Below are 27,232 nucleotides of genomic sequence, written 5' to 3' on the forward strand. Positions count from 1 at the left end.
TGATGTATGTGCACCGTTACGCTGACATAGTAATGCCACCTCCCCGACTGGCATTGAGCCATGGTTCATGTACATATGTCAATTCAGCACGAGTTGACCCTAACAGTCCTCCAGCAACTGTCCCACAATGCCCGACGCTGGCCGCTCTTGTCACAATTGTGAACTCCACTGCCCAGTGGTCATGTAGACTGGAAGCTACCCTCTCCCCACACTTAAAACGTCCATGATTTTTTTTAAATGCCTTTTCCTGATTGTCCAACTGAGTGAGCACCCCTAGCAGCTCTCCAGTGTTGTGTGCGACTTCCCAGCTAACCATGCTGGCTACACACCTGGAGTAGTGAGGAGATACTGGGCCTGTGGGGAGAAGAGGCTGGGCAGGCACAGCTCCGAACCAGCCTGACCCTTCACACCACCGTGGATACCTCAGAGGAGCCCAGGTCACAGGACCCTGCCGTGAACCGAGAGGTGGAGGAGGAGGAGGAGAATGGGGACAGGCAACTGGGGAGGGGAGTCCAGCTGTGCTGCGAGCCAGGATCTGGTTTTGACTCCACCGTAGTCCAGCCAGTCCCAGCAGTCGAGCACGGACAAGCCCAAAGCAGGGGAAGGAACCTTGGGTAAGTGTGTAAATAAATTTCCCATGGCAGTTATGACTCTCCCAACTTATCAGGACACAGCTATCAAATTTTCATTAATTCATTCATACTAGCAGAGGTAGACAAACAACAAATAGCAGTAGAGTTATCTGTGTTTCATTCCCCTATGCGGAGGTGGGAGGGGGGGGCATGTGGAGCAGTTTCTTTACGTACACAGGGATGTCCCTTGAATCTTCATGAGAGATCTTGATGACACTTCCCTGGAGGTACTTTTCTAGGGATGGCAGCCTTATCTCTTGTTTATGCCCCACCATGCATTGCCAAAACTACCCAAACAACAGTGTGCTGAACAGTGGCAGGTTGCTTAGTGGGAGACCTACCTATAGCTCATCACCCTATGCATTGGCACAAGCACTCTTGGCTAGTACGCACAGTGCTGACACAGGAAGCCAAGTACGCACACGCATAATCAATGTACTAACTCCCGCAACTGTACACCAATGTAACTCACATTGGCAAAACTTTGTAGTGGAGACATGGCCACAATCTACACAAGGCAGTGCTAACATGAGGCATACTGCCTCTCTCAAGGTACACATGCACTGCTTTGCTTTGATCACACCCATGTGGGGCTTGCACGCCCCCCTAAATTCACTTCATATCACAATCACAGCTCTGGCCAGGTGCTCCAACTAACTCTTCCACCATTCCACACAGTTAGCCCCATCTCAGTGAATGCAGCTGGAGTGAATACAGATGATTCCCAGCCCCAAGGAGGCAGTTACCATTGTGTGGGTGATACCTTAACTCTAAATTGCCTGGTTTTCACAAGTTTGCATTTAAAATACCTTAACTCTTCAGTGCCTGGTTTTTGAAAAGTTTAAGTTTCGCTGAACTCAGTGTTCTAGAAGGGCACAATTGTTCACTGGTTCTTTTCCCCACTATCCAGCCCGCACAGGTTCCCAGACCGACTCTTGAGCCGAAGAAAGTATGTAATTTATTTGCTGCTTCAGTGAGTGATCAGTCCATGAAATAGGGCATAGCGTAGGGTTAAATGCAAGTGCACCCCCATTTTCAGGTGCGTGCCTAACATACATTGTTACAAAGCTATTCATTATATATTGTTTAACCACTTTTCTGCCTAACACTATGATTAGTTTGCTAACTCCGTTTTTTTCCTGACCAAACTGCTGATGTAGGTGGTCACCTGATCAGGTTGCTAGCTCAGCTTTTCACCTGGCTGTTCTCTTTACTTGCCAGACAAGTTGGTATCTTTTCACATGTTCCGACATCTAAAATATACATGCTACATATTACATATCCTACAACAATATACTTTGGGACACCCTTAACTATGTGTTAACCAAGTTTTTTGTCAGTGTAAGTATGTAATATTTCAGCTAACAGCATGCCTCCATGCAATATGTATCAAAACTGGAGAAGTCCATGGAAGTCTGGACCGCTTTAGAAAGATTCACTTTATGATTAACATTTGCCCTCTCTGGACAAATACGAACAAAGGCTGGAGGGGCAAACACACATGATATACAAATAAAGGTTCAAAGGAGATCATTCCTAGTTTGATATCAGGTCTCTTTTGCTAGACAATGACTAATCTAGTTTACCAAGCGGAACTGAGAGAGACTATTGGCTTGCATGCTCTGTTCCACCGCACAATATATAAAGTGTGGATTCTGAAATACCAGTAAACTCCCTGCTAGAACCCAGAATAATTGCTACACTCTGTAATGGAGCCTCTGGGAGCAACAACTATTTTCCTAGCAGTGTGCATCTCTTGCCTTCTTTTCCTTTCAGCATGGAAAAAGATGTCTGGAAGTGGGAAGCTGCCGCCTGGCCCTGTTGCTTTTCCCATCATAGGAAATGCACTGCAGCTGAATACGAAGAACTTGCCCCAATCAGTGCGTGAGGTAAAAGTATTTGTTTCTCATCTATTGTTTGGTTGTAGTTGGAGGTTAAGCAGAGCCTAGCTCAAGCAGAACTCTGTGAAATGTCTGTTTACACAGATGTTTACACAGTGGCAATCCCATGTCACTCAACTCCTCATAGTTCAGTCTTAATTTCCCCCCCACAAAAATAATCAATCTTGAATGCTAGATATAAACTGTTCATGTTAACGTATGCCTTTTATTATAGGTGTCTTATTCACAGGTAATCCAGAATATACCCAGCTTCACTGCAAGCTGTATAGACAATCACACTGTGGGGGGAGTGGTCTAGTGGGGTCTGTGGAGAAACAGCAGTCAGACCTGGTTTTTATTCCTACCTCTGCAACAGACTCTGGCTCCATCTACACTTGGAGCTTGAGGTCTGATTCCCAGCTCACATGGACAGACTTATGCCATCAAACTAGTGTGCTAAAAATAGTAATAGCTGCGGAAGCATGGGCTAGCCACTCTAAGCATAAACCTACTTGTATCCCTTGGGTATGTACTCGGGGCAGCTAGCCCATGCCACTCTCTCTGCTACTGTGGCTATGCCACTGTTCTTACTGGGCTAGCTCAATGAGAGCTGGCATGAGTAGGTCTGCTCGAGTTGGGAATCAAACCCGTAGCCCCAAGTGCAGATGTAGCCCATGGGTGCATCCAAGTAAGTCACCTAAGCGCTCAATTTCCCCATCTGTAAAATTGCTGTAATGATATTTGCCTGCTTCACAAGGGGATGGTAAGGTGCCAACTGCAGATCAGCTTTGAAAAAATGGCTTTGTTCTGCCCATGCTATTGTTTCACTATAATTATCATCTCAAATACCATCATCTCACATGCGAATGGCAATCCACAGCCTGGGATCTGACAGCCAAGTTGGTTTCTTTCCTTCTTGCTCACCATCGCAAATAATAAAAGTTAAACAGGAGAAACTCTGCCCCCAGTTACATCTGTTCAACCTCATTCTCATAGAATCCTACCATAAAGAGTTACAGAAATGTAACCCCATTGTGGTTGATTTGCACAGGTGTAATGGATTGGAAAATAGGCAGTAAGTCTATTTGTAATGTAAAAGGGGAAACAGAATCTCACTCCACTCTCTCTCTGGCTCTGCAGGGCTGACAGTAATAAGGAAAAACTGTCTTGTCATTATAAAGTCAGCGGATGTTGCTATGAAGAAATGGAGGCAGGAGTTCTGTGGCGTTAGAAGTGTCATTTGTACACAGTCATTTTTCAGAGTAGAACTGAATTGTCATTAGTTAAATAGTGCAAATTGCTAGAGCTCACAAATGAAAGGACCTGCATTAATTCCAACTGCTAGCAGGATGAGATAATTATATAACACAGATAGAATGATCCTTCTTTCACACTCACTCTCTCCCTCTATCTCTCTAGGAAAAACACAGTGTTAACAGAACATCAAGATTAGAAACTGAAGCAAATGTCAGGCAATTTCCAAGTCAGAATAGTAAACTCTGACTAGTATTATCTTAGCCGCATATGAGCTCTTTCATTAATTTGTAATTTGATCTGATCACATTCTTATTCTTAATTAAGTGGATTTATGTTAGAACATGCTGGTTTTGTGTGTTAACTTTGACAGCTCAGTGCTAAGTACGGCCCGATTTTCACAATATATTTGGGCTCAGAGCGGGTTGTGGTGCTGTATGGACATGAAGTTGTGAAGGAAGCACTGATTGATCAAGGGGACGAGTTCAGTGACAGAGGACGTATGCCAGTATTTGAAAGGTTGCCCGACAAAAAAGGTAAATTTCCAGTAACATCAGCATATAGAGCTGATGTTTTCTGTATGTGGAGAACACAACTGAGAAGACACAAGGGGAAGCAGCTGGAGTTTCATTTAGAACAGTAGCAAAGATTGGTTCCATTCCCTGTTACTCCACTAGCTCCCTGACATGAATGGGTGGTAACATCTCACTACAGGTGAGTGAGAGGCAGTGACTAGGCCATCGCATAATAGAAGGGCCAGAATACAGCCAGGAGACCAGAGCTGGAGAGGCCAAGAAGGTCATGAATTCCTAGCTCCTCCCTGCTCAGTGGTGTAACAAGGCCCCAGAGGGCCCTGGTCCAAGAATAGATTAGGTGGCCCCTTTTTCCAATCACAGGCTATAGCCCCCAACCTTCCTCCCTCCCCCACAACATCCCAGCCTACAACTCACCTCATCACCCCCAAAATCCACTATTTCCCCCCACACCTCTCACATCTCACCCCACTTGCCCTCAATCCCTCACCCTGCAGATCACTGATGCTTCCCACTCATCCTATAACACCTCAACAACTGGCCCTCCATCCCTTCACCTACTGCCCCTGAGACCTTCCTGGCCACTCACTGGTGCCCCCGCAGTTCAGCGCTCCACTGCCATCCCAGGCTAGGGCTGCTCCTCCCAATCCTGGCTGCCCAGTGGTGCCCATCTCCTACCCCACACTCACGTGGCCTGAGTCCAACTGGAGTGATGAGTGGGGTTGTGACTTGGCGCACAGGGTTGCATCACCACTCAGGTTTCCGCTGGCTACTCCTCTGTCATGACAAAGGGCAGCCAGTCCAAACCTGAGTGCCCAGTCGCAATGCCACTCAGAGCTGGCCCGGCTGCTCCTCCATCCGACCCCATGCTCCAGGTGACGTGCTGGAGCACTGCTCCATCTGGTTGAGCCCCCATAAACTTCTGGGCATTGGCAACTGCACCACTTGTGCCATTGTAGCCATGCCACTGCCTGTCCTCACTAGACTAGGTATGTCCCAGGAGGGGTGGAGGATTATTTTTATTATTGTTTCACTTTGTTGCCTGAGCTTTAGATTATGTATTAATCATATAGATTACTTAAGAATTCCCAGTTATCACTTTGAGGGTTGCCAGGTTCTTGCCCCCAAGATCAGGCCCAGAATTATAAAAATTATTATACAGTTGGGAACCCTGATGTGCACAGTTGCAACACTCACACTATAGGAACTCTTTTATATTTACAAATATTGTTTATTAATACATTTAGTCCTGTCACAAACATCCCAACTCAGTAAGGTAGATAGAGATACTACGGAATGTACATCTGCACATCCATATACTCACACCATCCCTTGCAGAATAACCTGAAATGTTAGCCATCATCTTTCTCATCACCATCACCTCCCTCATCATCACCAGTGACCATCATTCTGGCACCTCCCAAGGGCTACATCTCTCTCTCCTACTGCCTCTAGGCTGGGATGCCACTTTTATAATATGTTACGCTGATGCCGCTGGAAACTTTAGCTCCACTGCACAGACCTCTGCCACTTGAGCTAATGGAGTAACCATTAACAGTAGTAGGTTGTCATCTTTATTTGTGGACCAGCACTAGGAGCTGAGTGGTGCTGGTGTATGTCCAGTGATGACAGTATCTTTGGAGACTTTAGCCGCTAAACACTAAGCCCTGGTCTACACTATGAATTTAGGTCGAATTTAGCAGCGTTAGATCGATTTAACCCTGCACTCGTCCACACGACTAAGTCCTTTTTTTCGACTTAAAGGGCTCTTAAAATCAATTTCTGTACTCCTCCCCGACGAGGGGATTAATGCTGAAATCGACATCGCCGTGTCGAATTCAGGGTAGTGTGGATGCAATTCGACAGTATTGGCCTCCGGGAGCTATCCCAGAGTGCACCATTGTGACCGCTCAAGACAGCACTTTCAACTCAGATGCACTAGTCTGGTACACAGGAAAAGCCCCGGGAACTTTTTAATTTCATTTCCTGTTTGACCAGTGTGGCGAGCTCATCTGATCGCTGTATGGGGAGATGAATCATTGCTATCAGAACTCTGTTCCAAAAGACGCAATGCCAATATATATGCTAAAATCTCCAAGGGCAAATGTGAGGTGTTTATTTACAATGCTCACAACTGCAGCGGTGATCTGAGCAGACTCCCGCTTGCAGAACTATGGCGTATGCATGGGCAATCCAGGAAAAAGGGCGCGAAAGGATTGTCTGCCGTTGCTTTCATGGCGGGAGGGGGGGAAAAGGGAGGCGACTGACGACATGTACCCCAAACTACCCGCGGCTACCTTTTCCGTTATCTCATTTATTTTTAATTAATAAAGAAAGAATGCATGGTTTCAAAACAATAGTTGCTTTATTTCGAAGGGGGGAGGATGGTTGGCTTACAGGGAATTAAAATCAACAAAGGGGGTGGGTTTGCATCAAGGAGAAACTGGTTTTCAAGGTCTCTGTGATGCACAGTGTGCCTTGCTGTGCTCTTCTAATCACCCTGGTGTCTATCCGCTCAAAATCGGACACCAGGCGATTTGCATCAACCTCCCACCTCGCCATAAACGTCTCCCCGTTACTCTCACAGATATTATGTAGCGCACAGCAAGCAGCAATAACAATGCAAATGCTAGTTGCGCTGAGATCTGATCAACGGCAGCAGCGAGCTTGTAAACGTACTAAGGCACATTGCACCACCATTCTGCACTTGCTAAGACTATAGTTCAACTGCTCCTTACTACTGTCCAGGGTTCATGAGCTATGGGAGCACAGGGTAGGCTGGGGTAGGTGCGACCGCGCAGTGCTGCTGGCTGGGAGAGCAGCCAGGTCGCTGGAGATCAGGATGGTAGAGTTGCAGCGGAAGTGGCAGAGCGAGCAAAACAACATTGCATTGCTGCTCCGAGGACCGCTAAAAGTCATACATATGACAATGGCTTTCAGTCATACTGCACAATCTGCTGCTGGATTGCAGGAGCTCGGGATGGCAGAGTTGCAGCGGAAGTGGCGGAGCGAGCAAAACACCATTGCTGTTCCAATGGCTACAAGTCCTACTGATGAGAACGGCTGCAAGACTTTTTCTCCAGCGACAAAAGAGAGGAATATGATGCGCCTAAAATCTAAACAGGCCCGCACATGTCCCAGAGTCACTACCCTTTAGACTTGCCTGCAACAGCAGTGATGACGGAGAGCTGAGCGGGCTCCCGCTTGCAGTGCTATGGCGTCTGCGCGGTTAACCCAGGAAAAAAGCTGCGAAAGGATTGGCTGCCATTGTTTTCACAGAGGGAGGGAGGGTTGACTGACGACATTTACCCAAAACCACCCACAACAAATTTTTGGCCCCATCAGGCACTGGGAGCTCAACCCAGAATTCCAATGGGCAGCGGGGACTGCGGGAACTGTGGGATAGCTACCCACAGTGCACAACTCCAAAAGTCGACGCTAGCCACGGTACTGTGGACGCACTCCGCCAACTTAATGGTCTTAATTGTCTTAAGTGGGGACACACACAATCAACTGTATAAAATCGCTTCCTAAAAATTGTCTTCTATAAATTCGACCTAATTTCCTAGTGTAGACATACCTTAAGTCTCTACTGACAATGTGTGAAATGCAATTTTTCAAGGGCTTATAATTTAGTGACATTTGGGTAGATTTTCATGGGAATGGCAAAGTCACACATTGACACAAAGGTCAGCCCCTAGCCAAATTTCAAATTCCAGCTCCCAAATGGGAGTGCTAGAGTTTCTCAAAGAAAAGGTCCCAGCATTTTTTAACATGGGTAGAACAATATATTTTCCCCTAACCTTGTTCATGGAAATGACTGAACACTTTGGCTGAAATATTCAAAAAACGTTCAACCTGAGGCACACAGACAGAAAATTTTTAGCCCAAATGGTTAAAATTTGGCAAACTAATGTGTTTCCCAGTTTACTTCTAATTTTTAGTTTGTGCCAGCAGTACATATACTTTGCTCTAATTACTGTGACTGGAAGAATTCTCATTACTGTGATGGGCCACGCTCTGTTAGAGAACAAACTACAGGTATTGGACATGTTAATTGTGACAGGGTGCTGGCTAAGAAACTCTGAGCCAGGCCTCTGTCGTACCTGCTCCAATCAAGAAAGGGGAATTGGAACGGGCTGAGTAAGCCCAGGCCTGAGTGGCAAACGGGGAACAGCTGCCGGCCTCGTTCGCTAGGGGCGACATAAAGGCTGGCAGGAAGGAAGCAAAGGGGAGAAGGAAAGGGAGGAGCCAGAGAATAGAGGGAGTGGGAACTCATCGCTGCTGGCTGCAAGACTGAAGCTGTTTGTAGCTACAAGGTGGTGGGAAAGTAAACTGTAAATAAAGAGCACCCGTGATTACGCAGAGGTCTCTGGCTGGTTTGTGGGTGCAACAGGAGCAGAAGCTAGAGGGGCAGGGCCGGCGTAACCCATTAGGCGACCTAGGGGGTCGCCTAGGGCGCTACAATTTGGGGGGCGGCGACCGCAGCGGTATTTCGATGGCGGGACCTTCCACCGCCTAGGGCGGCAGAAAAGCTGACAGCGCTCCTGTAGAGGGGCCCAGCTGCACCTTGTTACAGTAATGAACTGAATTATTTTTCTTCCTCATAATTGCTCTGAAACTGCAATGAGTTTAATGTGTAGGATATTGTGGTAAATAAACATATCAAACAGATAAAGTACGGGTGTGATGACCGTGTAACACAGTCTCCCAAGCAGAACACAGATATAAATAAAATTTGAGTTCAAGGTCATAAACTCAAAAGTTTATGAACAGGATTATATGACAGGGTTGACTGCTATAGCGGGGGACTGGACTCAGTGACCCGGAAGGTCCCTTCCAATCTTATGTTCCTATGAAACTTTGAATAAACAGTGTTTGGGTGGGTTTGAAAGTCTGGCCCTTCCCTCCTTTCTTTCCCATTCTCTTCCTTTTTCAGGTATTCCTATGAACAGTATGGGGCCGTGGAAGGAGCTACGCCGATTTACCCTCACCACTTTGAGGAATTTGGGGATGGGGAAGAAGAGCTCTGAAGAGCGAATCCTGGAGGAAGCCCATTTCCTGGTGGAAAGGCTCAAAAACACTCACGGTGAGGATCAACTTTATGTCTGTTGGAAATTAGAATTGAAGAGTCAGTTAAAGTCTTTCTGCTTTTCATGATATTAAATATTGAGCAATGATTCGGATATTGATATTGGTTCAAACATCTTCTAACTAAAGCCTTTAGCTGCACATATAACTAACTGTGTTAATATAATACAAAAGTATGTGGGCAAAGGTCTAAAGATGACCTTTTCTGGCCATTGTTCCCAATGTTTTCTACCCACTGATCTCTGGCCAGTGAGCAAATGGAAAATGTTTGTCTAGAGTTGGCAGAAGCTAAAACAGTGAACCAGGTAAGAGTGGATCCATTTATCTTCAGTCTGCTGCGTTAATGAGACACCCAGGCCTAGAGTTGCTTATTCTCATTTTCATCTCTGCTACACGTCTGATACAAATTTGGCACCTACATTCTATAATGATGGGCTCCCACAGGAATGATTGGAAACCACTGTGTAAATGGACAGTGCTTTATAAGTGACCCACTAATTATTAGTATTTATACTCCAGTAGTGAATACAGATCCCAAGATTGGGGCTTTATTGTGTGTATGCTATACAAACAGATAGGAAGGACTATTCTGTACTGCAAGCAGCATACATTTGAAATAGACATGAAAAATGAAAAGTGGAGGAAGGAAGTGTGATGGATCTGCTAAGCAGGGGACTATATGGATGCCATCCTGGCAGACATGCAGGAAACATCTTGCCTGGTGTATTTTGATGGCATCATCACTGGGAGGTCATTTGAGAAGCACCCGCAGAAGTTGGGAGCTGTGCTGGAGATGCTACGCCAAGCCAACTTAAAGGTGAATTCAGCAAAATGCAATTTTTTTCTGTGACAAAGTAAATTAGCTGGGGCATATGATCTCAAGGGATGTTGATGGTGAAGCCATCCAGTCCTGGTCAGTGCCGAGGGCTGTCACTGAGGAGCAGCGTTTCATTGGTCTGATTTCATACTACTGGAGAGTCATTATTTGTTTTGCCACAATTGCACAGCCACTGCTCAAGCTGGCAGAGACGAGGTGGATGTTTGAGTGGACTAGCCCTGCCAAGAAGCCTTTCTGGAACTAAAGTGGAGGCTCATGTCTGTAACAATACGGGCCTACTGAGATCCCCAGCACCATCCATTCTAGATACAGATGCCAGTGAAGCTGGTATTGGTGCTGTCTTGACTCAACCATATGGAGACAAGGAAAGAGTAATTGCATATGTCAGCAGGATGCTGAACAAAGCAGAGCAGACCTACTCCGTGGCTAATGCAGAGTTGCTGGCAGTGGTGACCTTCACAAAATATGTTTGCCACTTCCTGCTGTGGAAAGGATTCCTGTGAAGAACAGATCATGGTTCCCTCAGGGAGCTTCATAATTTCCATGATGCCCAAGGACAATTGCACTGGTGGCTGGAACAGCTGGCTCAGTTCCAGTACCAGATAAGACACCATCCAGGGTAACAGTACACGAATGTTGATGCTCTGTCCAGGAGACTGAGCCTGGACAGTGCTTGCAAGGAGGGCGGTTGTGAGAGGCAGGTGCCAGCTTGAAATAAGAACAAAAGCCAAAAGCAAGTTCACACTCAACAAACCAACCAACCAACCAAAGGGGGCCGCCTGCAAGAGGAAGGTGCTGCCCCGAAAAAAGATTGTGATCACAGGCATATTGGCCAGAGAAAAGGGGGCACTCGTGAGAGGTGGGTGCTGACCCCGTTACAGGGACATTTGGGGATGGAGAAGCTTAGCCAAAGGGTTTGAAGTTGATGCTACTGGCCTGGATGGTGCAGGTCGCTTAGGGACCATGGACGTCTTGTTATACCTGTGGGGCCCATAAGACAGATCATCCTACACCCAGAGCACCCATGGTTACCACCCAGACAAGCCACCCTCTGGAAATGGTAGCTATGGTTATTCTGGGAGAGTCAGTCAGTACACCCTTGTGAGAGCAGGCTACTTCTCTGAGTGGGCAGAGGCTCATCCACGGCCTGATCGAGAAGCACAAATGGTTGCTAACCTCACTCCTTGCATACTGATCAATGGCGAAAATTTTGAATCATGCTTATTCTAAGGGGTGTGTGACGTCCTTCAGATAAATAAGACCTGTACTACACCTTACCACCACGGTCAGCAGGGGCGGCTCTAGGCACCAGCAAAGCAAGCACGTGCTTGGGGCAGCCCATTTGCAAGGGCGGCAGGATCCAGCATGGGAGCTGAGAACCAACAGGGGGCCCTGGGAGCTGTAGTTCCTTGGTTAGCTCCCTGCCTATAGAGCCAGCCCTGAAGCAGGGAAAGAACTACATTTCCCAGCATTCCCTTGGCCACTACCAACAGGAAAGAGAGGGAGAGAGGGAGGTAGCTGAGACCTCATGCTGCAGCCTGCTGTGAATGGAGAGCTGCGCTGTGAGTAGGGATACCATATTTTAACATTCAAAAAATAGGACACTCCTCAGGGTGGGAGGGTAGCCCCACCCTGCCACCATCCACTCCCTCCGACTGCCCCCCCACAGAAACCCCAACCCATCCAACCCGCCCTGCTCCCTGTCCCCTGATCACCCCTGCCCATAACGGCCCCCCAGGACCCAACCCCCTATCTAAGTGCCGCTGCTCCTTGTCCCCTGATTGCCCCCTCCCGGGACCCCACCCCCTATCTAAGCCTCCCTTCTCCTTGTCCCCAACTGCCCCCTCCTGAGACCCCCCCAACGTTTGCCCTAGGACCCCACCCCCTACCTGTCCCCTGACAAACCCCCGGGACTCCCATCCCTAGCCAACCACTGCCTGTCCCCTGACTGCCCCCCCAACCCCTGACCCATCTAACCCCCCCTTCTCCCTGCCCCTGCCTGCCCGACTGCCCCCCCGAACCTCCGCCCCATCCAACCCCCCAGCCCCCTTACCGTGCCACTCAGACCAGCGTGTCTGGCTCCGCGCAGTGCCAGACACACTGCTGCATACATGCTGCCGTGCTCCCCCGCGGAGCCACAGTCCCCCCCAGCACCTGCCTTCCAGATTTGAACACCTCAAAATTCAGGAGTGCTCAAGCTCAGTTTGGGCAGTTGTTACTTATTCATATTCATATTCATAGATTCTAGGACTGGAAGGGACCTCGAGAGGTCATCGAGTCCAGTCCCCTGCCCGCATGGCAGGACCAAATACTGCCTAGACCATCCCTGATAGACATTTATCTAACCTACTCTTAAATATCTCCAGAGATGGAGATTCCACAACCTCCCTAGGCAATTTATTCCAGTGTTTAACCACCCTGACAGTTAGGAACTTTTTCCTAATGTCCAACCTAGACCTCCCTTGCTGCAGTTTAAGCCCATTGCTTCTTGTTCTATCCTTAGAGGCTAAGGTGAACAAGTTTTCTCCCTCCTCCTTATGACACCCTTTTAGATACCTGAAAACTGCTATCATGTCCCCTCTCAGTCTTCTCTTTTCCAAACTAAACAAACCCAATGCTTTCAGCCTTCCTTCATAGGTCATGTTCTCAAGACCTTTAATCATTCTTGTTGCTCTTCTCTGGACCCTTTCCAATTTCTCTACATCTTTCTTGAAATGCGGTGCCCAGAACTGGACACAATACTCCAGCTGAGGCCTAACCAGAGCAGAGTAGAGCGGAAGAATGACTTCTCGTGTCTTGCTCACAACACACCTGTTAATACATCCCAGAATCATGTTTGCTTTTTTTGCAACAGTATCACACTGTTGACTCATATTTAGCTTGTGGTCCACTATAACCCCCAGATCCCATTCTGCCGTACTCCTTCCTAGACAGTCTCTTCCCATTCTGTATGTGTGAAACTGATTTTTTCTTCCTAAGTGGAGCACTTTGCGTTTGTCTTTGTTAAACTTCATCCTGTTTAACTCAGACCATTTCTCCAATTTGTCCAGATCATTTTGAATTATGACCCTGTCCTCCAAAGCAGTTGCAATCCCTCCCAGTTTGGTATCATCCGCAAACTTAATAAGCGTAATTTCTATGCCAATATCTAAGTCGTTAATGAAGATATTGAACAGAGCCGGTCCCAAAACAGACCCCTGCGGAACCCCACTCGTTATGCCTTTCCAGCAGGATTGGGAACCATTAATAACAACTCTCTGAGTACGGTTATCCAGCCAGTTATGCACCCACCTTATAGTAGCTCCATCTAAATTGTATTTGCCTAGTTTATCGATAAGAATATCATGCGAGACCGTATCAAATGCCTTACTAAAGTCTAGGTATACCACATCCACAGCTTCTCCCTTATCCACAAGACTCGTTATCCTATCAAAGAAAGCTATCAGATTGGTTTGACATGATTTGTTCTTTACAAATCCATGCTGGCTGTTCCCTATCACCTTACCACCTTCCAAGTGTTTGCAGATGATTTCCTTAATTACTTGCTCCATTATCTTCCCTGGCACAGAAGTTAAACTAACTGGTCTGTAGTTTCCTGGGTTGTTTTTATTTCCCTTTTTATAGATGGGCACTATATTTGCCCTTTTCCAGTCTTCTGGAATCTCTCCCGCCTCCCATGATTTTCCAAAGATAATAGCTAGAGGCTCAGATACCTCCTCTATTAGCTCCTTGAGTATTCTAGGATGCATTTCATCAGGCCCTGGTGACTTGCAGGCATCTAACTTTTCTAAGTGATTTTTAACTTGTTCTTTTTTTATTTTATCTGCTAAACCTACCCCCTTCCCATTAGCATTCACTATGTTAGGCATTCCTTCAGACTTCTCGGTGAAGACCGAAACAAAGAAGTCATTAAGCATCTCTGCCATTTCCAAGTTTCCTGTTACTGTTTCTCCCTCTTCACTAAGCAGTGGGCCTACCCTGTCTTTGGTCTTCCTCTTGCTTCTAATGTATTGATAAAAAGTCTTCTTGTTCCCCTTTATTCCCGTAGCTAGTTTGAGCTCATTTTGTGCCTTTGCCTTTCTAATCTTGCCCCTGCATTCCAGTGTTGTTTGCCTATATTCATCCTTTGTAATCTGTCCTAGTTTCCATTTTTTATATGACTCCTTTTTATTTTTTAGATCATGCAAGATCTCGTGGTTAAGCCAAGGTGGTCTTTTGCCACATTTTCTATCTTTCCTAACCAGCGGAATAGCTTGCTTTTGGGCCCTTAATAGTGTCCCTTTGAAAAACTGCCAACTCTCCTCAGTTGTTTTTCCCCTCAGTCTTGATTCCCATGGGACCTTACCTATCAGCTCTCTGAGCTTACCAAAATCCGCCTTCCTGAAATCCATTTCTCTATTTTGCTGTTCTCCCTTCTACCCTTCCTTAGAATTGCAAACTCTATGATTTCATGATCACTTTCACCCAAGCTGCCTTCTACTTTCAAATTCTCAACGAGAATTTGAACTTCATTTCTCCCAAATCAAATATACTGATCCACTGTAACTTGCTGTAGAAAAAGTAGGATAAAATTGAGCAAGAAATGCTTCCCAGTGGTTATTAGGACTGGAATTGCTATTTTCAACAGCCATTGCCTTGTTTGTTTGTTTGTTTGTTTGTTTGTTTGTTTGTTTGTTTGTTTGTTTGTTTGTTTAAAAGGAAGACAGTGATATTGCATTGGCAAATTCCCCATAGAAAGAAAGAGTGGAATAAAAGAATAATAAAGGCACCTCAACTTTTCCTCATTTATGTAGGACAGTCTTATAATATGCATCCAGATATCCTCCAATCACACAAGCTGAAAATTGTACCACTTTACTTCAGTTCTGTAACCATGCGGGAACCAATCCTGTCTGTGTTCTGTGCACATCTAAAATTCCTGCTGAATGACTTGCCGTGGGAGCGAGTTACCAGTGACCCAAAGCTGCAGTGGAAGGAGGGTGCAGGTGGGGGTGGGAGAGAGCCCAGGGCTGGGATGGCAGAGGGTGTGTTCGGCGGGGAGAGCCCAGGGCTGGGACAGCAGGGGTGTGCGGTGAGGAGCCCAGGGCTGGGACGGGGGGCAGCCAAAATTTTTTTTGCTTGGGGCAGCAAAAAACCTAGAGCCGGCCCTGACGGTCAGACGGGCTGTTGGTGTCAGGAATCAGGACTGCAGCACAGTTGGTCTCTGGGCAACCTAACGAGGGCAGCTGGCCTGTGATAGGCTGCCTGATTAGCTACACCACCTGACTGGTGGGAAGAGACAGCAGACCAGCTCTTAAGCCCAGCTGCAGCAACAGTTTGGCGGCTGATCAAAGCATTTGCCCATGGTTGTGATAGCTCCTGCTCCTGCCTTGCCTCATTCCAAGTAACCTGGCTCTGACCTTTGGCTCCAATTCTTGACTTTTGACTTTGGCTCTGGCACCTGACCTCTGGGTCTGACCCTGGGCTCCCACTCTCCTAATCCTGGCTACCAACTCCTGCTCTGAGCAGTAGGCATGACCAGCCACACCCAGGTCTCTGCCAGGTGGAGCGTCTGAACTGTACATTCACAGCTATGTTGTAGATGCCAGTCAACAGAAGTGGGACAGTTTTCTTCCCTAGGTCATGATGGCCTACAGGACTAATGTGCAGTCGTCCCAGGGGTACACACCATATAATGTAATGTTTGGGCATGTGACCACCCTCCTAGCAGAATTGCTGGATGGGGTAGCCATGACAGATGAGTTACTAATCCCACAGAGTACCTAGCACTTGACAGGCATCCTCAGCACTGCTGTCCAAGCAATAAAGCCTCACCAGGGCCACCTAGAGAGAGAAGGAGCCCTAAGATTTAAGGGGGACTTCCCAGCTATACCAGGAGGGTGAACTGGTTTGGATCCACAGAAGGAAAAGGAGTTTGAGTGCTAAGTTGCAGCAAAAGTACAGGGGCTCGTACAGACCATCCTGCCTCTCGCAATATTTAATGCAACACTAAGGGCTAAACTGAAGTTGGCTCTGCCCATCTGGTGAATTGTGAGTGGGAGAGGAGAATGCACGGAGACCCTTCCCCACCATTGGTACTACATTAGGGCTGCTGCTGCTGCTACTTGTGCACTCTGAGCCAAGGGGCAGCTATTGCTGTTCGGAATGAGTCAAAGAGAATCGACGGGTGAGGGACACAGGCAGGGGTCTGGTGCATGAAGAAAATGCTGCTTCTGGATGTTCCCCATGAGCACTGTGGTCTCAGGTCAGAGGGGTGAACTCTTGCCGATAATTTCCAGGAATGTTGTGCTGGTCCCTCTGATGCTGCAGCCCCAGGTTAGCTCTTAGTGACCAGCCCCATGTGTTCCTTGTGCTTATGAGGAAGGGAGAACCTGAAACGGAAGCTAAGATGGCACTGGTGAGCCAGTGGGAAATTCAGCCTCTCCAGCAGTGTTAGCTGAGCTGTGGGGCCTGCTTAGTGCACTCTGAAGGCGGAAAGCAGACCCATCCCCCCTGCTGTTGTGCTGGGAGCCTTTACTCCTTCCCTAGCATAACAACAGTGTATTTACGATGCACGGCCAGTGCCAAGGGGAGATTGCTGTGCTCTGGGAGTTAGTGATGATACTACAACAACACATGCAATGGCTCAGGCACAGCCCTCTGAGTAGGATCCTGTTGTGAAAGGGTTGGGATCCTTTCTGTGAAATGGGCCCCAAGTCAGACAGGCAGGTGTCACTCAGAGAGGCACTGATGGCCCCTGGTCAGACCAGAGTGTGTCAGGCAGAGAGCAGCAGAGCAGACAGAGTTAAACTGATTGCCAAGAAAAAAAATTGCAAGTGTTTAATTTAGCATGTGAGAGGTAAGAGTGGGGGTTGGGGCAGCCTTAACCCACCCTCCCCAGGGAATATTGCTGTCAGCCCCACCTTGAGTCTTGCCCTGTGGTTGGAGATCCACAACGTCCCCGTGCTGCCCATGACTCTGATGCTGAGGGTCAAGACACTGAATTAAAACTGACTCTTACTAGTTTTGTTTTACTCCAGGGCAGCCCTTTGACCCCACCCTCTTCCTCACCCACGCCGTCTCCAATGTCATCTGCTCCATCGTCTTTGGGGACCGGTTTGACTATGAAGATAAGAAATTTGTGACTTTAATAAATCTCATAATGGAAAGTAGAAAGATCGAGCGCTCTCCCTGGACAGAGGTATGTTCAGGGGTTTATTCTATTCTTCTCTTTTGTATTGGGGGAAGGGACAGAAATTTCTTTCTTTAACTATTAATTTTCCATAAACAAGTGTTATTTCAGTTTCCCATAATGGCTTCCTTCTCGTTAGGCTGCAGCTACTACCAAACCCAGCTTCAAACTTGTTTCTAAGTAATGTTTAAATTCCCACACAAAACACATCATTAGCTCAGAATTAAATTTGCTTAAGGATATTCACTATCAACATTATCGGTAAAAATCAAGGAAGTTGCCAGTTAAAATGTTAACATCCACACCAATCACATGTTACATGCCTTATCACATAAGCAACATGATAGTGAATGTGATCACATTTCTCACCTCCAAAATAAACTCCTTTTCACTTCCAGCTCACAGCCACTTACCTCCATGCCCCCTTCCTGAAAACCTCACTAAATGTACCAAATGAAGGGCCAAACTGTCTGCTGGCATAACTCATTCAAAATCAATGGAGTTACATTGGCAGAGAATGTGGGTCTCTTAAATTCGACCTCAGCACGACTAAAGTAAATTTCCCTTTGAAAATCTATAATGTGCTACTACTTGCTAAGAAAATTTGTGTTCAGAGTTAAGATAGTGCACTTCAGTGTGATTTTTCAAGAACAAGATGTGTCTATTGAAGATGGTTTTATTTTGAAAATAATGGAGAGTCTTTTAGCTAATGTAACTGAATGTCACTGAACTTTGTGTGTGGAATATATATGCATTGGGTAATGTGAGTTGGTAAAGTTTTCAAAGTTCTTTAGAATCCATTTAGAAAATAAGATGTCACAGAAGAGTCTGTGCTGCTGTAGTTAAGTCATTTGAGTAAATACTATGAAGGAAGCTTCTCTGCCCAGGAAAACCAAGGTGTGTTTTTCTTTCAATCTTTACAGCTGTACAATTTTTTCCCGACTCTCATGCATTACATCCCTGGGCCTCACCAGAGAATCTTTAAACACTTTGAGGAGTTCAGAAAGTTTGTTTTGGAGAGAGTGGAGATGCACACAGAGTCCCTGGAGCCCAGCTGCCCTCGAGACTTCATCGATGCTTTCCTCATCAAAATAAAACAGGTAGGTGATAGCCGCAGCCCTTCCCCTTTACTGGGGAGTGGGTTATACATATCAGTGCTATTTATTTGTTAAGGAACAACAGAGTATGTGGCTTTTCAGAAGCCCCTAAAGGGAGACAAGGAAATTATAATATAAAGGGGGGAGCCCTATTCACCTCATTCATGTAAAACCACCTTAGTGAACAGAAATGGCCCAAAGCACTGCAATAATGCTGCTGTAATCTCCAGTCCTATGGCCCATTTCTGTAGGATTTGTATAACGATGCCAGGTGGGTCACATTTTGGGTAGAAAATGAGACTTCTTTGGCTTATGAGAATAGATCCGACGCTTTTACAATCAATTATCAGCCATCTCTACCAAATCTTTCTGCAGGAGCAACAGAACAGCCAGTCGGAATTTACCACTGAGACCTTGTTAAGAAGAACATTAGGCTTATTCTTTGCTGGAACAGGGACAACCAGTGACACCCTGAAACATGGACTCAAGCTTCTTATGAAATACCCAGAAATAGAAGGTAACAGTGACACACACACAAAATGTTAAGTCTTGGGGAGATGTGAGGAGTGCCTGGCTCTATAGATCAGTAAATGTAGGCAGAGCCTCCCCCATTAAATCACCAGATACCATCTGGCCTGGGTTGGCAGTGACCTGAGTGACTGCCATGTGGTGGATGTTCTTTGGTTCATGTGAAGTGAGTTGAAGATGTGTTGGGGGACTTTTTTACTCCAGTTCCCTGCAGGCAGAAGTTCTCATCCAAAAAGCACCAGTACAATGGGCATTACTTGTGCCCATATTGGCCATCTGAGGAGAGGATCCAAAGGCTGAATGGGCTGTTCTGACTGAATTCCTCTCTCAAATCCAGATCAGCATTCAGGTTCTCTGATAAGGGAAGCGTATGTGTATGTCTACACTACAATTAAACATCTGTGGCTGGCCTGGGTCAGCTGGGTCTGGCTCACAGGGCTTGGGCTACGGGGCTGTTTAACTGCGGTGTAGATGTTTTGGCTTGGGGATCCTCCCTCTTCCTGGGGTCCCTGAGCGTTGGCTCCAGCCTGAGCCCTAACGTCTAAACAGCCCCGTAGCCTGAGTCCTGCAAGCCTGAGTCAGCTGACATGGCCAGCCACGGGTGTTTAATTGCAGTGTTTGTAAAAGAGAAGCCTGCACTGCCACTGACCAGGCTGTGTCTGTTCTGTGGGTAACAGATGCTTTCACATTCCAGGGCTGTCAAACGGGCCCCTTCCCCTTGAATGAAGTCAAAGTTGTTTTGCCTTTGGATTTAATGGGCTTGGAGAGGACAGGATCATATAAGGGCTTAAATCAAAGCTCTGCCAGTGCTAAAAAAACCAGCTATATCCAGTGCTAATTCCAACTTCATATTAGCAAATGGCCGGGGGCGGGGGTTGGGGAAGATGCTTTGGGACTCTCTTGCTTAGTAGATATTTAGATGCACTGGTGATCATTTTACATTGTGCTCTAGTTAGTAACAGAACCAGGTATGAACAATATCACTGCCCTGTAATTACATTGTTGGCCCTTTGTCATAGCTGCGAAGTACAGTAGTTTCTGTAACACAAAATTTGACCTGTTTTGTTATATTCCCAATGTCCATCTGTTGAGACTTGTGTTTTGCGGGCAGAGAGACAGACTGTTGGGCAAATCTATGGGAATCCTGTTGTTTAGTCTTCGTGTTAAACCTCATTAATTTGATGACAGAGAAGGTTCACGAAGAGATTGACCGTGTGATCGGCCGAAGCCGAAGCCCCTGCATGGCGGACCGAAGCCAGATGCCCTACACAGATGCTGTGGTCCATGAGACCCAGAGATTCGTCTCTCTTTCCCCTCTTGGTCTCCCACGTGCTGTGACTAGAGACACTCATTTCAGACAATACATTATCCCCAAGGTCAGTTCTCTGTGTTTCTGTGAAAGGGCCAGTTCTTCTGCCTTTTTCTCTTTTTAATTTTGAGTTGTTCACAATAGAAATAGTTTGGCCAGTTTTTGTGTGATGGGAGTTTTAAATAATTACCAGGAATGTACCAATTATATTGAAACTTTCCAAGCCCCTGTATGCAGCTGAACAGACTTTCATAGTCTGCAGGTTAGGGTTTCCATCCAGAAGAGGGTTTGAGAGCCTAGTTGCGAAGCAGTAAGATATGGAATAGAGAATAACGTTAGCAACGATGTGCAGCTAAGATTTTGGTATCACACCAATGCGTGCAATCATTGCCCTCTTTTTTGAGGCCAAAGGGGGGTGTTTCTGGGGAAACTTCTTGACACTGTTCGGTCAAATCAAAACAAAATAGCACATGCAAATGAGTAATGAATGAATAAGTTTAAAAAGTATCAGAGCTCCCCACACCTTTGCCCATTTCTGGAATTGAATGCAAACCAGTACAGATAAATACACACCACAAAACAAACCACGCTTCAAGGCTGAGGTTTCTGTAAAATTGAGTCGGGCTCTTACTGTTAGTCAGATGATGCCAATTACTGAACTCAGGTCAGCCAGCAAACCAAAAAAAATCAGAAAAAATATTCATTTAACTTCTGAAAATCTTTGCAATTTGTCAGCAAGTTGGAAAAATCTGGTCTACTTCAGAAATCTTGGTGTGGGTTTTATCCCCCTTCTTTAACGCTTTAGCCCAGTGGATAGGGCACTTTCCTGGGATGTGGGAGACCTAGATTTGTACCTCCACTCTGGAGCCGGGACTTGAACTCAGATTTTCCTAGTGAGTATCCTAAACACCAGGCTATAGACTATGCTGGGGTGAGTCCTCAATCTCTCTTGCTGAAGCTATTCTGTTTTGTATCAATACTTAAATATTCAGTGAAGCAGGGACTCAAGCGCAGGTCTTCCCCCTACCAGATACTGAAGCGCAGGTCTTCCCCCTCTCCCCCGCCCCATTAGGCCAAAAACCTGGGAGGTAAGAAATATGGATTGAAATCTTCCCTCTGCTTCATTCAGAGGAGGGATTTGAATCCACATCTCCTGCCTCCCAGGGGAGTGCCTTTCTCACCAGGCTATAGAGTCATTCTCGCTGGCTCAGTGGATATTTAAATGTTAATAAAAAGTGGAACAGCTTCATAAGGACAGATTGAAAGGAGCCTATCCTGGAATATCTGAGAGCTTGGAGGTTAAAATCCTCATTTTGGATGGGGGGAAGATCTGAGTTCAAATTGCTGCTCCAAATTGGGGATTCAAACTTGCATCTCTCACATCCCAAGTACCTTAGCCTCTGGCCGAAAAGTTATAGGGAGACACACACCCCGACTCATATGTGTTTTCTGAAGCGAATAACTTTTTCTCGGATAAAACTAATTGGGTCAAATTTGAAAATAGTTTTGGATCATCTGAAACTGCATTTCTGGTGGATAAATTTTACCCAGTTCTAATCTCCACCAAACTCTGCACCAGTTGAGGTGTTAAAATGCACCAGAACTCACCATACTCAGGGGCGGGGTTGCTGACTGAGTTTCACTGTAAAATTGCATGGGGCTTTTAGCTTATGAATTATGGGGAAACTGTTGGTGTGATGAATACGGTATCTTGACCAGGAAACCTCAAATGCTTTAGAGCATCAGCTCAGAGGTCCAAACTTAAGGTCACGATCTTAGCCAAACTCTCCCCAAACTTTTTGATGTTGAATTCAGGATAGTGATCAGATAGGAACAATCTCTCTGAAGAGATTTAAGGATTTGCCTGTGGATGGGACTTCAGTGGGATTAGCTCTTCTCATGGAATTTTAATATTTCACTTCTGGTTGAAAACATGAAGTTCAGGAGCTGCAAGGAAATAAAGAAAAATCAAGATGGGTCCCACTGTCCAGCTCTGAATTTTGAAGGTTTCTCTGTTTGGATAGTATCCACTTTAACTCTGTTTATATGTTTACTAATTTAGGGCACCACTATATTCCCTGTACTGCAGTCAGTCCTATATGACAGCAAGGAATTTCCAAAGCCAGAGCAATTTAACCCAGGGCATTTCTTGGATGAAAATGGTGCCTTCAAGAACAGTGACTTCTTCATGCCTTTTTCTATAGGTAAAGTTATCCATGTTTATTTCAGATCCCAGACTGTCTTCTAGCTTTGCCTTGATGACTCTACCGGCTCACACTGTCTGCAGAGGGTTTTCAGGTGGTCCATGAAGCAGAGTCTCTCACACTAGTAAAACATCTATCTTTCTTTAAGCCGTGTTACTTCCTGCTAGCTGTCTGAAGTGACTTTTCGGAAGCACTACACATACTCCTCTCTTTGCTCTGCTTGGCAACTTCATGCTTTTCTGGTGTCTGTCTGGTGTAAATGAATCCATGATCAATTATTCCTTCATCCACCTACTCATGATCCTGCCCGCACCTCCTTACTTGTTACTCAATAACCACCACATTACTTCCCCCTTAACACTTATTAGCCAACTTGGGAAGTGCATAAGCTATTCCTCAAAACCCACATCTTCCCAACCCTCTCCCCAAACTGGATTTAAAAAGACCACTTTATATATGGAACTCAAACCTTAAAACAATCTTTGAATGGCTTCTTAAGCCCCAAATGCTTTCCTACCATCCTGAACTTGGAGTGACTTCCATTATCCTCCATCCATAGAAACAGCATGTAAAATGCTGCAAAGAAAGATCTCCAGCATCTCTTCAATATTCTTTTTTCATTGCAGGGAAACGGAGTTGCGTGGGAGAGGGTCTGGCTCGGATGCAGCTATTTTTGCTACTGACAACGATTTTGCAGAACTTTACCTTGAAGCCTCTCATTGACCCCAAAGATATTGATATAACTCCAATGACATTAACCTCAAATGCCCCAATGTCCTACCAGCTCATTGTTATTCCTCGGTAAATAACTTGAAAAGTCACCTCCATTTCCTGAGGTGATTAATTTGATTGTCTGTGATCTTGAACTCCTTAATACAGTGACAGAAATTAACTAATTGCCATGAAATGCACAGACAAATTAGTCAACTTTTTAAGTAACTAGGATTTAACAAAATTAAGTGTTATACCATAAAATAACTACATAATTGACTCTAATGGCATGTACAATAATCCTGCAGTGTTCTCAAATGGGCTCAGGTGTGAATCTATTCTCAACATAAGCTGTTTTTAGTTCATTTGTGGTGTAGTTGACAACCATGAAAGCTTCTTTGACAGCTGTAAAGGCTGCTCTGTTCACAAGGAGCTAGTAACAATGTCCAGCATTTTGGGTCTGTTCAGCCAATGCTAGTGAATTATGACGATGACGTTCTGCTTCGGGGGGGAGAGATTCTGTGGCAGGGGACTGAACTAGCATTCACATTCCCCACTTTACCCAGGCAGATTCAGATAAATTCAGTAGGATTAATCTTTTACTCTTCATAAAGATTCTTTCTATAATTTTTGTAACTCACCTCTGGAGTCTTAAATCTATAAAATAAGATTCCAAGAATGTCATTCTGTGTGTCACTCTGAAACCTAAAATGTCTGCTGAGTCAATGGGAAGGGAGGGAAGTGACTACAAGCATGGTTGAGCTCCTTTTGTTCAGAATATCACCTGGTGGAATAATCAGGTTTTCTGGTTTGTTACCATCCAGTTTTTAAGTTCTCAGCCATTTTGAATTTATGAATTACTCCCATGAGTTCAGTAAGGCATGTATTTAGGCCCTGCCAAGAGTCCTAGAGTCCTAGACCATTGTGATATCCAGGGAAACTCAACCAGTCACCACCTTTATTCTACAGCTAACTTGCATGCAACAAAGTCATTGGTTGTATGAGGAAGACTGCATAGAGGGTGGATTACTTGGACTAGCTGACACACCCGTAGGCCCAGATGCCCCCTGTGCAAATCCACATAGCTCTCCCAGCACAACACAACCACACACAAATCAACACAGCAACACAACCAGCATACACAATAACCCCAAACATCACATCCAAGCCGAGGATGTCTGTAGAGTCAGTGTGAAGTGAAGGAAACAGCTACAAGCATGGCTGAGAGCTCTTGATGTTTAGAGTATCTCTACTTTCAGTCATCATTTGGATGTGCTGCCTGTTACAGTGCAGTTTTTAAGTTCTCAGACATTTTTGGCTTAGACATTAGGAATTATTCCTGTGCGACAACACAGGCTTTCAACTGCTAGTATTTATTTAGTGTCACTATTTAACCCAGTTTTACGACATGTAGAACTCAAATGGTGCTCAAATGGAGAGAGATAAGTGGCATAGCATGCAATTGGAAGATACCAGTAAGATTAAAAGAGAAGGTCTATAAAACTGGTTCATCGACGTTTACTGTACGGCAGTGAGTGTTGGGCAACAAAGAAGAAACATGAGCAAATGATCCATTCCCCAGAAATGTAAATGTTGAGCTGGATGAGTGGTCTAAGTGAGAAAGACCACCCGAGGAATGTGTATGTTAGAGACATGCTCAAAGTAACATCCATGAATGAAAAAATGAGGGAGTTCAGGCTCAGATGGCTCGGTCCTGACAACTACATGGGTAAGAGAGTCCAAGAGATCAAGATTGAAGGGAAAAGAGAGGAAGCTGACCCAAGAAGTCATGGGATGTCCTAAAGGAAGGCATGTTAGCATGTGGTGTGATATAGTAGGAAGCCATTTGGTCCCTTCCTACTAGCTTCTCTGGCCTCTCCCATCACTCCTCCTTCCACAACTGTCGGCTTCATGCCTTCTACTTTGTCCCTGGAGGAACATTCCCTGCACCCTCATTCATCAAGTGCCCTCTCTCTCCCCCTTCCAATCTCTTATTGTTGCCCCTTCCTTTGAGGAATCCCTTCTCTTTGCTTTTCCTCATCAGTCATCCCCCACCCTTGCACAGCTGCCAGGATTTATGCAGCTCCATGCGTGGCACAGATTTCTCTCACAGGATCCCTTCAAACAGTGGGAGGCAGGACCTGACTCCTTGTTTCCCTCAGAAGGATGTGGGGGGGGAGGGGCAGGGAAGGAGGGTCTTGTGGGGAGCGAAATGTAACTGCAGATGTGGTGTCTGGGCAGGAGGGGGCCTGAGGATTATTGGACCCCTGTGGTGTTTGGGGTGGGCGTGGCTATGGGCTCAGGGGAATGCTGGGAGGTTGCTCGGGACTGGGACTGGGTGTTTTGCCAATCAAGGCAGAAAAGGTTTTCAGCGCTCCCCTTGGAGCTGGGGTAACCAGATAGCATAGGTGTGGGGCGTAATAGGGTCCTATAGAAGACAAAGCCCCTAATATCGGGACAGTCCCGATGAAATCAGGATGTTTGGTCACCCTACTCAGAGCAGCTGTGGTGAGGGAAGAAAAACAACAGCTTAGCAGCAGAGAGGTATGGTGCCGCCACCCCCAGAAATTGGTGCCCAGGGCAACCACTTTGTTCACCTGCCCTAAAACTGGCCCAGGGAAGCCTGGAGGTGAGTGGGGTTTGGTGGGGTCTCCCTCATTGTTCTGCTTCCCATTAGCCACCCCCAATCAACCCCTATAGCCTGGGCCTGCCCCCTCCAGCACCTCAACCCTCCAAGTTCAGTCCCTGGCCCAAGCCTAACCCCACATTTCAACTTCTGCTTTCCCAAGAGCTCCTGCTGCCCCCATTAGCCCCTCATTCTCTCCCCAAGAGCCCCTGCTGCCCCCACTCAACAGCTCATTCCCCTTAGCTTGTGCCTGCTCCTCCCAGTACAGGGGGCGCTGACACCAACACCCCCGCCTTGTGTAAACTGACCTCTGAGTAGGTTTCTTGTTATAGTTTGAAATACATCCAAGGGGCACCCTATCCCCAAACCACTGACCAGGATTTAGCAATGGTCCATCACAGCGGTGGTATAATTTACTCAGCAGGTGAGAACTGGGAGGGGCGGGAGTTACACTGTGATAAAAGGTTGTTTAATGGTAGGCAAGATAGTAGAACTGGTTGTAAAAAAGAATAATATAACAGGGATTCTATTTAAACTGGTACAAAGAGACCTGGATCCCACCTACCTAGAATAACATTTTAACCCTTCTGCCAGGTGGAGCCAGCAGCAACCAGGGCCAAGTTCAATATCTAGAGGTTCCTTTTCAACAATACAACACAGAACTGGTTCGAGCCCCCACCCAGTAACTTGGGAAAATTACACGCCACCCCTGAGTGCCTCTGAGAGGCAATACATCCCCACGCGTAAGCACAGAGTCTGAGTGTAGAAAAGAAACTTTTAATGAAAGGAGAGAAATCACCCAACATTAATTAGGGAAAGTGCCACAAGCAGGATTCATAAACATAAAACTGTAAGCAGGACACTCACCCCAGAGTGTGTGGGGCAGTGCCTTCCACCTCATGTTCTTGAATCCTACAACCAAAAGTTCCTTTACTGTACCCATTTCTGCTCCCTCACCAGACCCCACTCTCAGTGGGTTGTCCTTGGTCAGTGAGGACCCAGGGTTCAGAGGTACATCTCTGTGAGTTCACCTCCCACCCAGGGAAGAAGGCACCTTGCTTGCTCCACCATCTGAGTGTTTGCCCCGGCTGGCCGCTCATGCCGGCTGCCGGCTCGTCGCTACACCGGCCAGGGTCCCACCGGCCACTGCTGCCGACTCACTGCTTCCACTGGCTGCTCCTGATGGCCGCCTGCTGCTCCCACTGACCTGTCAGTCACCTTCTTCTCTGCTGTGACCTTTGCAGGTCAGTCATAGAATCATAGAATATCAGGTTGGAAGGGACCTCAGGAGGTCATCTAGTCCAACTCCCTGCTCAAAGCAGGACCAATTCCCAACTAAATCATCCCAGCCAGGGCTT

At 46.3% G+C, this 27,232-nt stretch overlaps 1 protein-coding gene across 1 annotated transcript; it reads left to right on the forward strand.

Annotated features, from left to right (window-relative positions):
* Positions 1-2,341: 2,341 nt before the first annotated feature.
* LOC135881221 (cytochrome P450 2H2-like) lies at positions 2,342-23,342 on the forward strand. Its single transcript, XM_065407789.1, has 9 exons — positions 2,342-2,521; positions 4,140-4,302; positions 9,239-9,388; positions 17,248-17,408; positions 18,323-18,499; positions 18,872-19,013; positions 20,213-20,400; positions 22,396-22,537; positions 23,164-23,342. The coding sequence occupies exons 1-9, from the start codon at positions 2,342-2,344 to the stop codon at positions 23,340-23,342; spliced, it is 1,482 nt and encodes a 493-aa protein (XP_065263861.1).
* Positions 23,343-27,232: the final 3,890 nt, after the last annotated feature.

The sequence above is a fragment of the Emys orbicularis genome, chromosome 7 (genome assembly GCF_028017835.1).
Source record: "Emys orbicularis isolate rEmyOrb1 chromosome 7, rEmyOrb1.hap1, whole genome shotgun sequence".
In the NCBI taxonomy this organism is placed as follows: Eukaryota; Metazoa; Chordata; order Testudines; family Emydidae; genus Emys; species Emys orbicularis.